This window comes from Procambarus clarkii, chromosome 41, assembly GCF_040958095.1.
Source record: "Procambarus clarkii isolate CNS0578487 chromosome 41, FALCON_Pclarkii_2.0, whole genome shotgun sequence".
NCBI lineage: Eukaryota > Metazoa > Arthropoda > Malacostraca > Decapoda > Cambaridae > Procambarus > Procambarus clarkii.
Window position 1 is genome coordinate 21956451 of NC_091190.1, and position 16016 is coordinate 21972466.

The window sequence follows — 16016 nt, forward strand, 5'->3', positions numbered from 1 at the left end:
TATAGTCGTATTGGCTTGGCGCTTTCCCCCCCTGATAGTTCCCTTCCCTTCCCTTTTCCATGTCCTGCGAGACGCCTCCCGTGTTCTCTGAGGATCAGTAGAGTCCGTGTCCTCCACGGAGCCTCCGTGTCCCCCACGGAGGCTCACGGAGGACAGGGAGGAATACTCCGTGTCCTCCACGGAGCCTTCGTGTCTCCAGTGGAGCTGTGCGGAAAGTTCGTAGAAAATGTATCAACCGCAAAAGGCTTAAACAATACTATAACCGCTCACGTAATAATTTCCCTGGTATGGGGAAACGGGTGGACAGTACAGCAAGGCTGAAAACGAGCTGCGTCGTGGACAGTTGACTGAACGAGTACCTGACTACCCCGGTGGCGAGCCCTCCTCACCTCCGGTGGTGCCACAGTAATGTTAATTAATTTATGAATAATATCAATGTTATTTGAGCAAAATTGACTTAACACAAAATTTTAGTGGTGTTAAATTCAGGAATAATGAATTACATAGAATTATGAAAAATATATATTTATTCCTACTATTAGGGCATGGAAACCGTGTTATTATGGTTTCCAGTTCGTAAATATTACAAATTACGGACATCTGTTGAAATGAACAGTTCAGAAAACTCGCCGGAAGAATTTTTATCACAGGAGCCACCGTGTTCTCCCGTCTCTTGTGTCTGAATTTTTAGTATGATTGGAGACAAGGCAAGAGGCCACAGGTGGAAATTTCTGAACGAAAATGATTAGGATAAATTTGAAGAAGCCTCCAGCCTGGCCTCTAGCCGGACTCGGGGAGTAGAAGAACAACTCCCAAAACCCTTTGAGGTATGTTCCAGGTATTGGTGGAGTGTGCGAGTAGACCCAAGGGAGTGGAGTGAGCATCGTGGTTATATATGGCGAAGGACAATAAATTAAGTTTGCCCCAGATGAATGATACCTGCTTGATGGGGTTCTGGGAGTTCTTCTACTCCCCCAAGCCCGGCCCGAGGCCAGGCATAACAATGACTGAGAGGTGGAGCCCAAGAGTTAAAGCTCATTCGCCATAGATACAACTTGGCAGAAATAAATACGTCGCATAGATCCCAAGCTAATTAACATATCCATCGTTTAATTATCTTCCCCGTCACTGATTTGAAGAAACTAGTTCTGTAGTACAAAATGAAGTCACGAGGCTAATTCTCGCTGCCAAAAGATGGATAAATATGATCAACAAAGGAAGAACTGAAGCTTTGTTCTAGAGAGACTCGTACAAATGAACATGATTCTTTGCATTACTTATAAGAGTCTTGAAATATCCAGTCCTGCTCAGAGATATATTGTTTTGTTCATACAATACTCCAGTGATTATTGCTAACACACCGAGTAAGTATTGGTGTGACCCATAGTATGCTTTAGTGCTTCGTATGCTGTAGTGCATGAGGAAAAAATGTCTCCAAACTTATAAAATATAAGTTTTAAATGCAATTTACCAATGACAAATATCACAGCCTACCTACACCCCGCCCTCAAAGCATTACACACACACACACACACACACACACACACACACACACACACACACACACACACACACACACACACACACACATCACCAAGAAGGGTGGTGTAAATCTTGCTTTTCTGGTCTCACGAGCATTGTGCTCTTACTAATGGCTCAGCCCAGCCATCAACAAGACGCGCTGCTACTGCCTGTAAATTTTACAGAAATAACTGTAAATGCCTGTAAAATTTTACAGAAATAACATTAGCTATTATATAGTATAATATAATAGTTATAATTTATTATAACTATTATATATAACTATAATAAATTATAATATATAATATAATTTATTATATTTTAATAATAAAACTGCCTGTAAATGTTACACAAATAACATTAGCACACAGACTAGCAGTGAGAGGTTAAAGAACTGTCTAAACTCTACGCTAACAGGACTAGTTGCACTACAACTACCTGCCAATGCACTAACAAAATTGAGAATTTGTACTGGCGAGTCAATATCTGCTCTTCAATCACTTGAAAATTGCTGCACCTTATCCAGCATTAACTACAGCAAGAAATACAGCGGTACAGGGGCAAGGTGCACGACTGAGAGTATCAAGATCGTTGGTCCGAGTCACCCCCACGGCTCCGATTAATTTCCTCAATAAAAGTAATTGTAGGTGAACACACCTAAAGGTATTACAAGACTAGTTACTAAGAGGTAGACCTCACTTGCTTGGTCTAACTCTGAGGTAAAGACTGGCAATGACAGAGGGAATGAACAAGGGCACAAGAAAGGTAAGTGGGTGAAGGGTTGCAAGGGTAAATGTTATTTTTTTTGTAAAGTCAAAGACCGAAAATTAAAAACAAAATATAATACACGAGGTAAAATAGTTACAAAATCAACATAAGAGATAAGGAAACTGCAGAAAGCCAGTTGGCCCATATGAGGCAGTTGTGGTTTATAGCCACCCAGGTTCATTCATATCCATGTCTAACCTACGCTTGAAACAATCCGTCAACGTTCCGGCAATTTTATTCCATATATATAAACAACCCAGTTTTTCCAATATCAATATTTACCCAATTTATATCCATTGTTTCGAGTTTTATTGTGTGAAAATGCAACACATTTAAAACCCTTCAGATAATCTCACATGTTACAAAATAGACGACAGTATTAGTGTTAAAGAAATGGTGACGGAGCAATCATCACGTTGGGAAAAAGTGTGTAAGATTTCCTCCTTTACTGGTTAAGAACCCGCAAGAGTCGATCATTAGACGTCTACAAGGAGGAAGCTTAGCCAGTGTGTGCCTGGGTGGGGGTGGGTGTGGTTGTTGTTGTTATAGATTCAGCTACTCGGAACAAGTTCCAAGTAGCACGGGCTATGGTGAGCCCGTAGTGGACTTACCTGGCACAGGAGCGGTGCCGTCTGGTCTGGGTGGGTGAGGAGCGTAGGGGGGGCTTAAAGGTGTTGGGGGTTGATGTGATGGTGATGGGGGAGCGGGGGAGGGGGATTGTTGAGAGGTTGTGGAGCGTGGGTTGTGAAGCTGGGCAATTGTTGTAGCATCGTCCGTTGGTCCGTCGCATTAGCCGTCTAGAAATGTTCGTATCTGGGCGTTAATACCACTGCACTTTCCAATACCACAATCAATATTACTAATAATAGCTAGCAACTGTATTCAACAATCACGGTCATTCAGCCTAACGCCAGTATTAGTGCCGTCAACTTTCACTACCACTAACAGCAGTACTATCACCACCTTGACCACGATCATCACCACCATTACCACGATCATCACCACCATTACCACGATCATCACCACCATTACCACGATCATCACCACCATTACCACGATCATCACCACCATTACCACGATCATCACCACCATTACCACGATCATCACCACCATTACCACGATCATCACCACCATTACCACGATCATCACCACCTTGACCACGATCATCACCACCATTACCACGATCATCACCACCATTACCACGATCATCACCACCATTACCACGATCATCACCACTATTACCACGATCATCACCACCATTACCACGATCATCACCACCATTACCACGATCATCACCACCATTACCACGATCATCACCACCATTACCACGATCATCACCACCTTGACCACGATCATCACCACCATTACCACGATCATCACCACCATTACCACGATCATCACCACCATTACCACGATCATCACCACCATTACCACGATCATCACCACCATTACCACGATCATCACCACCATTACCACGATCATCACCACCATTACCACGATCATCACCACCTTGACCACGATCATCACCACCATTACCACGATCATCACCACCATTACCACGATCAACACCACCATTACCACGATCATCACCACCATTACCACGATCATCACCACCATTACCACGATCATCACCACCATTACCACGATCATCACCACCATTACCACGATCAACACCACCATTACCACGATCATCACCACCATTACCACGATCATCACCACCATTACCACGATCAACACCACCATTACCACGATCATCACCACCATTACCACGATCATCACCACCATTACCACGATCATCACCACCATTACCACGATCATCACCACCATTACCACGATCATCACCACCATTACCACCGTCAGCGTAAACAAGAGGCAGGTGTGGTTTCTGGGGGGGGGGATGTCGAGCCTTCGCCCCACGGGGTCCTCGCCCCACGGGGTCCTCGCCCCACGGGGTCCTCGCCCCACGGGTCCTCGCCCCACGGGTCCTCGCCCCACGGGGTCCTCGCCCCACGGGGTCCTCGCCCCACGGGGTCCTCGCCCCACGGGTCCTCGCCCCACGGGTCCTCGCCCCACGGGGTCCTCGCCCCACGGGGTCCTCGCCCCACGGGGCCCTCGCCCCACGGGGTCCTCGCCCCACGGGGTCCTCGCCCCACGGGGTCCTCGCCCCACGGGGTCCTCGCCCCACGGGGTCCTCGCCCCACGGGGTCCTCGCCCCACGGGGCCCTCGCCCCACGGGGCCCTCGCCCCACGGGGTCCTCGCCCCACGGGTCCTCGCCCCACGGGGTCCTCGCCCTACGGGTCCTCGCCCCACGGGACTTCACTGGCCATCACCTCGTTCACTCTTAAACCAGTGGTGAGGGGGGGCTGGTGGCTGAGTGGACAGCGCTCGGTGTTAGTAGTCCTAAAGGGTCCGGGTTTAATCCCCGGCGGAGGAGGAAACAAATGGGCAATTTCTTTCACCCTGATGCGCCAGTTCACCTAGTAGCAAATAGATACTTGCGAGTTAGACAGCTGCTACGGGCTGCTTCCTGGCGATGTTTGTGTGTGTGAAAATTGGGATTAATAACTTGCCCGAAACACTATGCGTGCTTGTACAAGAATGTTAGACCTCTTGTATATATAAATAAAAACAAATAAATAAATATATTAATAAAAGTGTGTTATCTTGAGGTTATCTTGAGATGATTTCGGGGCCTTAGCGTCCCCGTGGCCCGGTCCTCGACCAGGCCTCTTTTTTGTTACACGCCCCCCCCCAGGAAACAGCTCGTAGCAGCTGTCTAACTCCCAGGTACCTATTTACTGCTAGGTAACAGGGGCATCAGGGTGAAAGAAACATTTTGCCCATTTGTCTCCGCCTCCACCGGGGAATCGAACCCGGAACCTCAGAACTACGAATCCGAATCTTCATCCAAGAAATCCATCCAAGAAATGGTCACTTCTGACGCGTTGAGCTATTGAGATCTTCATTCCCTCCAGTTTCACTCCCTGTGTCAAGTAGACCAGGTATACCTCTTAAACCAGGTAAACCTGGTAAACCTAACCTGAAGGTGGAGCCGTCGAGTGGCGTGAGTGATGGGTTTACAACGCTACCAATTCTGCAGTGTTGCCAGGGAAACAGGAACCCTGCGCATGTAAAAACAAAATTTCAGTAATAAAATCTCTGGCAGATCCATTGTGGAAGTGGACATATATTTTTACTTAATTGTTTTTATACAGCAGCGGTGACCTCGATGTTATGGCGTCAGAGAGATATTAATAATCCTTCAATGTCTCTCCCTATCTCTGTCTCCCTCCTCTCTCTCTCTCTCTCTCTCTCTCTCTCTCTCTCTCTCTCTCTCTCTCTCTCTCTCTCTCTCTCTCTCTCTCTCTCTCTCTCTCTCACACTGCTTTCTTCTCTTCATTTCCTCTACCTTTCCCTCCCTTCCCTCTCATTCTCTCTATCCTACCAGTTTTTCATACTCTCATCTCCTTCTCTCATCTTAAAAATGTTTGTGTTTTCAACTGCATATTTTCCCGGTCTTACTCTTGTCTTCTGCTGTTTTCTGTCCATGAGTTTCTCTCCGTCTGTCCTTCGCTTCCTATCTTCAATATCCCTACTCCATCCCACATCCATCCTCCACATCCTCACATCAATCTTCTCCCCACATCCATCCTGCTCTCTTATCCATCCTCTACCCCACATCCATCCTGCCTCCACATCCATCCTGCCTCTACATCCATCCTGCCTCCATTTATCCTGCTTCCATACCCACCCTCCGCCCTTTACCCGTCCTCCCTCCGTCACCTATCAACTCCCTTCCACACCCTTCCATCTTCCCCACAAACTCATCCTCCTCCTCCTCCTCCACTCATCCATCCACCACCCTCACCCATCCATCCCCCCCCCCTCAACGTCTCACTTTTCCTCCAACTCATCCATTAACTCCTCTATTAAGACGATCGAGGGAAGACTTGACTGTTTTACTCGGGGGAGAATTTGCCTCCGGCGACTCTCCAGGGCAATTGAATTTCCGTGTGTATTTGTGGAGTGAGAACGGCATTGGTATTGTATCGTAATGTCTCTGTTATCAGACGTTATCAGGTCTCTTTGTTATCAGGTCTCTTTGTTATCAGGTCTCTTTGTTATCAGGTCTCTTTGTTATCATGCCTCTTTGTTATCAGGTCTCTTTGTTATCAGGTATCTTTGTTATCAGGTCTTCTTTGGTTTGGTTTCTAATTTAGGGATGTTCTGAGGAAGGTGCCGTAAGGTGCCCCTTAGTTTAGATGTTGCTTTGTGCCTGCAGGATCGAGGTGTTAGCTCTTGGACCCCGCCTTTCTAACGGTTGATTGTCTAATGCACCTTCCCGATCTATTTTTCCTCTTATCATATCTACTACATTTCTCTGGTGCGTACATGCATTCTCCCCAGGATGCGTCTTGTAGCAGGTGTCTAACTCCCAGGTATGTATTTACTGCTGGGTAAACAGGGACATCTGGTGAAAGAAATTCTGCTCATTGGTTTCTGTCTCGGCCGGGAATCAAACCCGGGCGCTCCAAGCAACAGCCTGTTGCACTCAGTTATCATAGGTCGAGCCTGGTCACAGGTTTCGGGAGTAGAACTCCCGGAACCCTCTTGAGGTAAGATTCAGGTAGGACTATGACCCCCAGAGCGCTGTGTGTGTGTGTGTGTGTGTGTGTGTGTGTGTGTGTGTGTGTGTGTGTGTGTGTGTATGTGTATGTGTGTGTGTGTGTGTGTGTGTGTGTGTGTGTGTATGTGTGTGTATGTGTGTGTGCGTGTGTGTGTACTCACCTAATTGTACTCACCTAATTGTGCTTGCGGGGGTTGAGCTCTGGCTCTTTGGTCCCGCCTCTCAACCGTCAATCAACTGGTGTACAGATTCCTGAGCCTATTGGGCTCTATCATATCTACATTTGAAACTGTGAATGGAGTCAGCCTCCACCACATCACTTCCTAATGCATTCCATTTGCTAACTACTCTGACACTGAAAAAGTTCTTTCTAACGTCTCTGTGGCTCATTTGGGTACTCAGCTTCCACCTGTGTCCCCTTGTTCGCGTCCCACCAGTGTTGAAAAGTTCATCCTTGTTTACCCGGTCGATTCCCCTGAGGATTTTGTAGGTTGTGATCATGTCCCCCCTTACTCTTCTGTCTTCCAGTGTCGTGAGGTGCATTTCCCGCAGCCTTTCCTCATAACTCATGCCTCTTAGTTCTGGGACTAGTCTAGTAGCATACCTTTGGACTTTTTCCAGCTTCGTCTTGTGCTTGACAAGGTACGGGCTCCATGCTGGGGCCGCATACTCCAGGATTGGTCTTACATATGTGGTGTACAAGATTCTGAATGATTCCTTACACAGGTTCCTGAACGCCGTTCTGATGTTAGCCAGCCTCGCATATGCCGCAGACGTTATTCTCTTTACGTGGGCTTCAGGAGACAGGTTTGGTGTGATATCAACTCCTAGATCTTTCTCTCTGTCTGTTTCATTAAGTACTTCATCTCCTATTCTGTATCCTGTGCCTGGCCTCCTGTTTCCACTGCCTAGTTTCATTACTTTGCATTTACTCGGGTTGAACTTCAACAGCCATTTGTTGGACCATTCACTCAGTCTATCCAGGTCATCTTGTAGCCTCCTACTATCATCCTCTGTTTCAATCCTCCTCATAATTTTTGCATCGTCGGCAAAAACAGGGACACACAAACACACACACACATCGTGTGTGTGTGTATGTGTGTGTATGTGTGTGTGTGTGTGTGTGTGTGTGTGTGTGTGTGTGTGTGTGTGTGTGTGTGTGTGTGTTTTATTATATTGATCTGTACTGTACAACTTTTCCTTTGTCACCCTTTTGTACGTTTTTATATCATTTCCTTCAGAAATCTCCATTGCCTCAGCTTTTCCCCTTTTCCGTTCCGTTCCCCTCTCATTCCTCCCCACCCCCAGTCCCGGTTCCCCACTCTAACGCCTCCCCTTTCTTTAGTAGCCTCTTCTGGACATAATCTACATTACCTTTTCTTCTACTCCTTGTCTCCCTACTTCGTCATTCTTCCTCCCTTTCATCAATCTCCTTCCCTCCCTCCTTTACTCCCTTTCCCCAGCATCTTGCCTTTCCAAAATCTACAATTTTCCTCACCTTTCCCACCTCTTTATTTCCCGTCTTCACGTAAATTTCCTCCCGAGGTCTCTTTTTTTTCCGTTCCTTCCCCTGCTTCCTCCCCACCCACTCTGGTCAAATAACAAAAATATTCAATATTCCCAAAAGGACGAGTTGTAGCAAGGAGATCAGATCGTTCAACAGCATCCACAGGGAATTGCCACTGTGGTCCGGCTCACCCCTGGGGCCTGACGGCTGAGCGGACAGCGCTCGGGATTCGTAGTCCTAAGGTTCCGGGATCGATCCCCGGCGGAGGCGGAAGAGTTTCTTTCACCAGAGGTCCCTGTTCACCTAGCAGTAAATAGGTACCTGGGAGTTAGATAGCTGCTACGGGCTGCTTCCTGGGGGGGGGGGGGGGTGGAGGAGTTGTAACAAAAAGGAGGCCTGGTCGAGGACCGGGCCGCGGAGACGCTAAGCCGCGAATTCATCTCAAGATAACCTCAAGATATAACCACCCAACCCATTCTTTTGTTTAGATAGTAGTTTTTGTAACTATGGGCACCATAGTACAAAGATTGACGTTCTAAGCTGTTAGATAGTAGAACTTTCTACTATTCACTTTATCGAGTCGGAAAAAATGAAGCTTAAAAAACAAACTTAAATATTCCCAGGCCTAGTATAGCACACATATGTACTATATTAGGCCTCAGATATCGTGTATTGGGCCTAAGAAGGTTATGTTACGTTAGTTTGCCTTCGCAACATAAGAACAAAGCATATTTCCGGTTTATCCAACTCAATAGTCCCGATTTCTACTATCTAATTCCGTTGTACCCCCTTTGTACCCCCCCGTTGAAGATGTCCGCGGTTGTTCAACGTCCTCCCAGCGAGCATAAGAAATATTGCCGGAACAACCGTGGACATCTTCAAGAGAAAACTGGACGGTTTTCTAAGAGAAGTTCCGGATCAGCCGGGCTGTGGTGGGTACGTGGCCCTGCGGGCCGCTCCAAGCAACAGCCTGGTGGACCAAACTCTCACAAGTCGAGCCTGGCCTCGGGCCGGGCTTGGGGAGTAGAAGAACTCCCAGAACCCCATCAACCAGGTATCAACCAGGTGTAGGTCGGTATATACACTATGGTCCTCATCGTTACTATAAGTACTACCCAAAGGAGGGGTAGAAATAGCCTAAGCTACCTTATCCCTTTGAGATGTATTTCTTTCTTGTCTCAATAAACATGCTTGAACTTGAACTACCCAAACAGGAGGATGGGCTGCCTGCCCCACTTAGAGGCGAGGCCGCTAAACTTGACCTACTCTTTCATCCTCTTATCGAAGCCTAAGTTATATGTTTTCCTCTTGTCCTACTGACCCTCTTTTGCTGCGTTGACCAGCAGCCGTGGAAGAGGGAGAGGGAGAGGGTGAATGGATGGAGATGGGAGAAGAGTAAGTGAGAAAGGACCGTGGGAGGCTGGGAAGGATGGGGATCTATTGGCTGGGGATGGATGGGATGGATCTATTACATAAATACTATCCCTTTCACCGCTGTCTTCACTTTGAAACGAAGTTATATTTTGCGAGGAAGATTACGTTGTAGATTATACAGAACTTGCAAGCATGAATCCCCGTGTCGGTTGGGAGTCGTAACCAGACTACATAGTTGGGAGCCGGTCGGCCGAGCGGACAGCACGCTGGTCTTGTGATCCTGTGGTCGCGGGTTCGATCCCGGGGCGCCGGCGAGAAACAATGGGCAGAGTTTCTTTCACCCTCAATGCCTCTGTTACCTAGCAGTAAATAGGTACCTGGGTGTTAGTCAGCTGTCACGGGCTGCTTCCTGGGGGTGGAGGCCTGGTCGAGGACCGGGCCGCGGGGACACTAAAGCCCCGAAATCATCTCAAGATAACCTCAAGATAGTTACATACCTTGTAATGTAAGACAAGGACAAGATAACAACTGCCTCCGATAACAGTGATATTAAATAAACTAAGGTCATCACAGCCTTTATGAAAGATGCTGTTGAAGACAGGTTAAGTTTTGGTTAAACTTGGGAAAAAGTCAACCTTTGTAAACCTTCAGGGGTTTTCTAATCTTCCATCGGAACGACCCGGTGGGCAGTTAGGTGTGGGTTGTTAAGCCTCTATTCTGGTCAGAGGATACGAGACAGACTATAAGTGTTTCGTCCCCTAGGGACTGGCCCTGTGGTCCAGCTGGGCTACAGAGTCTTATCCCATCTGATTTGATCTTTCCTGCTGGGGGAGTCGAGTCGAAATTGCAAACCAAACTCAAATATTAACCGCATATTTTTGTGATTATTCGTTGCTAAAGATCTCGTTATTGATGTGCCTGATAAATTATTTATTAATTAAATCATTGTTTACTTGCAGCTTAAATAACACCTCGTACACACTTTGGAACAATTGATTAGCACCTGATCTTGAAACAATTAACACATGACCTTGAAATAATTAATTAGCAGGTAACCTTGAAACAATTTATTATTATTATTATTATTACTATTTTCTACCACAGACGTGGCCACACATTTACAATGCTAACCAGCATGTATACATTTTCTTCTGTCCTCCATGGACAGGGTTAGAGATGTGTTAAACATATAGTTCAAGGGTTGAACTTGAAACAATTAGCACCTGATCTTGAAACAATTAGCACCTGATCTTGAAACAATTAGTACCTGATCTTGAAACAATTAGCACCTGACCTTGAAACAATTAGTATCTGATCTTGAAACAATTAGAACCTGATCTTGAAACAATTAGCACCTGATCTTGAAACAATTAGTACCTGATCTTGAAACAATTAGCACCTGACCTTGAAACAATTAGCACCTGACCTTGAAACAATTAGCACCTGGCATTGAATAATTAATTAGCAAAACTCAATATGTCAACTTGCATATTGCTTGAGAATGACCAAAAATTTAGTGTACATCGTACAGGAGGCCCGACACAAAGAAGATAATTACAATGGCGTGTTCGTGTGTATGTGTGTAATACTCTGCACTAATCAACAATGAATCGTTCACAGCTGAAATGGTTGGACCTACAAATACTGTAGCCAGCACGTCTTGCTATGCACAGCTCCCGTGAAAAAGGTTTATTTTCTCTTATGAATTCAAGTATCGTAAATTTAGAATTCGCTTCGTCAGCACCTTGGTGCCTCACTCCTAGTTTGTGATGACACATGCACACATGCAGCTCAGGGGGGCTTCAATGGCCTTTTCAAACTTTTTTCAAACTTTTCAAACTATAGTGATATTTACTATTACTATCCCTCCCCCATCCCAAATCCTTATCCTGACCCCTTCCAAGTGCTATATAGTCGTAATGGCTTGGCGCTTTCCCCTGATAATTCCTTTCAATTACTATTTGGGCTTGGAGATTCGACCTATTAGCTCTTGGACCCCGCCTTTTTAACCAATCTATTTTTCCCCGTATGTCTCATACAGCTCCCAGCGCTTGGCCCTCTCACTCGTAAATTACACAACCAAACTCTCACATCTGAAAATATAGAAAGTTCCACAGAGTTTTGGTCCGTCCTGGACCATTACACTGTGATAATGGAGTTGCTAGTGGGACACGAGTAACTAGAATCTAATAACATTCCAGATAATATATATTATTTATTATATTATTAATATATATTATATAATATCTATATAATTTGATATACTGAGAGTTACTGAGCGGGAGAGACATAATAATTTACACGTGGAAAATAATTGAGGGGCTGGTCCCAAACCTGCACACAGAAATAACATCACATTAGACCAGGAGGCATGGCAGGATGTTACTACAAGAATGTAACAACTCTTGTATATATCTCAAAAAAAAAATGTGCAGAATACCCCCGTTGAAAAGCAGAGGTGCAACAGGTACTCTGAGAGAGAACTCTATCAACATCAGAGGCCCGAGACTGTTCAACACGCTTCCACTACACATAAGGGACATAATTGGCCGACCCCTCACAGTGTTCAAGAGAGAACTGGATAAGCACCTCCAAAGGATACCTGATCAACCAGGCTCTGACTCATACGTCAGGGTGAGAGCAGCCGTGTCCAACAGCCTGGTTGACCAGTCCAGCAACGAGGATGCCTGGTCGACGACCGGGCCGCGGGGACGCTAAACCCCGAAAACACCTCAAGGTAACCTCAAGGCAAGGTAGATAAAGACAGCTTATTTAGCACGAGGGGCACACGCACTAGGGGACACAGGTGGAAGTTGAGTTCCCAGATGAGCCATAGAGACATTAGAAAGAATTTTTTTGGTGTCAGAATAGTTGACAAATGGAATGCTTTAGGAAGTGATGTGGTGGAGGCTGACTCCATACACGGTTTCAAATGTAGATATGATAGAGACCAATAAATAACTATTGCTAACTTTTTCCATTCAACATTTTTAATGTAAATATGATAAAAGCGTGAGAAATGAGTCATTGCAATAAATTAGGAATGTTCGGAAGACGTGGCTAGAAGCCTAGCTCCCAGCCCGGAACACACACACACGAACACATACTGATTGACGCCTTCCGAACACACACACAAACACACACATTCATTGACACACAGTTGTTAGTTAGTAAAGTTAGAGCAGTTAGTAAATGGAATGCACTAGGAAGTGATGTGGTGGAGGCTGACTCCATACACAGTATCAAATGTATATATGATAGAGTCCAGTAGGCTCAGGAACCTGTACACCAGTTGATTGACGGTTGAGAGGCGGGACCAAAGAGCCGAAGCTCAAGCCCCGCAAGCACAACTAAGTGGAGTACACACACAAAATACATATTATAGTGTCATTTTTCACAAATACAAATCCGGCTTATTACGTCACTAGTAAGTCACTCTCTGACTTACTAATAGCTTAGTACTTTCTTCTGATAATAAATGCACCTTAATTGGTCCTTACAGCTTTGTCCTCTTAATTCAAACACTTGCAAACTTCTCGCATTTCGAGTACTGTTTTGTGTTCCACAATGTGCGGGTTCCACGCCGATGCCGCGTATTCGAGTACTGGTTTAAAGCCGCAAGAAATGCCCTGAAAGAATGATGATTGTTATATGGCCTCGCCAGAGTGCTATCCTCACCTCGCCACATAAAAAAATATGATTAGTGACAACAGCTGTAAATTAGAAGGAGCTGAAATGTAGCTGTCGAAGCAGTGTCCAATTTTGGTAAAATATCTATACATGGTTTAATTTTCTTGGATTTAGTAGCAGCAGTGAAAGGAATGCGGGTAATGTTTAGTGTGTATGTGTATACTCACCTAGTTGTGCTTGCGGGGGTTGAGTTTTGGCTCTTTGGACCCGCCTCTCAATTGTCAATCAACTGGTGTACAGATTCTGGAGCCTACTGGGCTCTATCAAATCTACTTTTGAAACTGTGTATAGAGTCTGTCTGTCTCTGTCTGTCTGTCACTAGACAGTCCACAGTCATGACAACACGGGATTGACATTTAATCCTACCACTTTATTTTCCTTTGCATATGCATCTTGGTTTTCAATTATGTTGATGTGATCAGCCTCCAGGACTGTCAACGCCCCTTGGGCTCGGGTCAACGCCTCTTGGGCTCGGGTCAACACCTCTGGGACTGTATCAACGCCTCTGGGACTGTATCAACGCCTCTGGGACTGTATCAACGCCTCTGGGACTGTATCAACGCCTCTGGGACTGTATCAACGCCTCTGGGACTGTATCAACGCCTCTTGGGACAATATCAACACCTTCCCATACCTTAACCTACCATTCTTCCTCTACGCTCTCCCAAAACAAAATAATTTACTAACCTGAAGAACGACCGACAAGTCACTAATTTGTGCAAATTTGTCGTGGCGGTCACGAACTGCCCAATTACCCCGTGTTTGTGTGTTTCGTTATATGTCAGTTTAACTCGTCGATTCGTGTGATCAAGTCAGGCGCCTGTGTGGGTGTGAGTGACCCGCTCCAATTTCCCTAATTTGGAGTAGATTTGTGAGGTAATGATGGGGCAAGAAGGGTCGTCATTTTTAACCCCCCTAATTATCTACCAAATGCTGTCTACTCATAAACTAATTAAAAGTTTTTTGTTGTATTTTCTTCGTGGAGTTTATCAGCGGGTCGTGTCTAATGTGTGTGGGTGCTCGCGTGCCTATGTGCTTGTGCACTTATGTGTGTGTGTGTGTGTGTGTGTGCTGGCGCGCTTATGTGTGCTTGCGCGCGTGTGTGCTGGCGTTTGCGCGCGCGTATTATCAGCAGGTGTGCCCTCATTATATTTTTTCTACTGCTGTAGGTATGCCTTTATTTGTGTTTTTTGTGCTTACAGGTGTTCCCAGACTAACAGTTTCCCCCCCCCTCTTTGTGTCCACAGGTGTGCCCACACCTGCTGTTCCCCCCTCTCTGTGCCCACAGGTGTTCCCACACTAACTGTCCCCCTCTCTGTGCCCACAGGTGTGCCCGTGGTGACCCGTGCTGGAGGCAACGTGACCCTGGATTGTCCTGCGGTTAAGGACGCCTATGTACTACTGCTTGAGTGGCGCTGCCGGGGATGTCAGGTAGGTGGCGTGGGAGTCGGGGCTGCCATGGGTGTTGGCGTGGGAGTCAGGGCGGCCATGGGTGCTGGGGTGGGAGTCAGGGTGTGGATATGACTGGTGCGTGTTTGGACGCAGTTGTTTTGGCTCTGTTGCGTTAATTAGTTTGTGTAGGTATGGAGTGCTGTGTGGATGCGTGTGGGGTGAAGATGGCGCGTGTGTGTGCTGTGTGTGGATGATTGGGCGGACGTGAACGCCGCGCAGGTGTTGTGTGGTGTGGGTGTTGTGTGGTGTGGGTGTTGTGTGGTGTGGGTGTTGTGTGGTGTGGGTGTTGTGTGGTGTGGGTGCTGTGTGGTGTGTGTGCTGTGTGGTGTGGGTGCTGTGTGGTGTGGGTGTTGTGTGGTGTGGGTGTTGTGTGGTGTGGGTGTTGTGTGGTGTGTGTGCTGTGTGGTGTGGGTGTTGTGTGGTGTGGGTGTTGTGTGGTGTGGGTGTTGTGTGGTGTGGGTGTTGTGTGGTGTGGGTGCTGTGTGGTGTGGGTGCTGTGTGCTGTGTGGTGTGGGTGCTGTGTGGTGTGGGTGCTGTGTGGTGTGGGTGCTGTGTGGTGTGTGTGCTGTGTGGTGTGTGTGCTGTGTGGTGTGGGTGCTGTGTGGTGTGTGTGCTGTGTGGTGTGGGTGCTGTGTGGTGTGGGTCAGGGCGCTGGTTGAGGACAAGTGTGGGTGTAGTACTACCGAGGTTGCAGATCAATAAGGGACGTTGTGCATAATTGAGCGAGGGGCGAACATGAATTAACAAAGTAATTCGTACATAAATATAAAATATTTAACACATGTGGTACATATATATATATATATATATATATATATATATATATATATATATATATATATATATATATATATATAATATATATATATATATAAGGGGTCAAATTGCCCTCTCTCGGTCAAGATGTAAATCGACCCTCGGGGATGTTGTAAATTACACACTCACATAGTCTTCAAGAGTGTAAGTCACACAAGTGTAAATGTATACCCCCAAAACCAAGCCACACGCGACGAGTCAACCCAAATATTTTCTCACCTGTAAATGCATTGTAAATGTCTTGCAACATTGACTATTGC

General features: G+C 46.2%; 1 protein-coding gene across 1 annotated transcript in view; it reads left to right on the plus strand.

Annotated features, from left to right (window-relative positions):
• The first annotated feature begins 4186 nt into the window (after positions 1-4186).
• Positions 4187-16016, plus strand: part of LOC123751946 (neural cell adhesion molecule L1-like) — a 921489-nt gene continuing 909659 nt past the window's right edge. The window contains exons 1-3 of the mRNA XM_069339196.1: positions 4187-4642; positions 11840-11973; positions 14736-14919. Coding sequence (XP_069195297.1) covers positions 4187-4642; positions 11840-11973; positions 14736-14919 — 774 coding nt within the window. The remainder of the gene's footprint in view (positions 4643-11839; positions 11974-14735; positions 14920-16016) is intronic.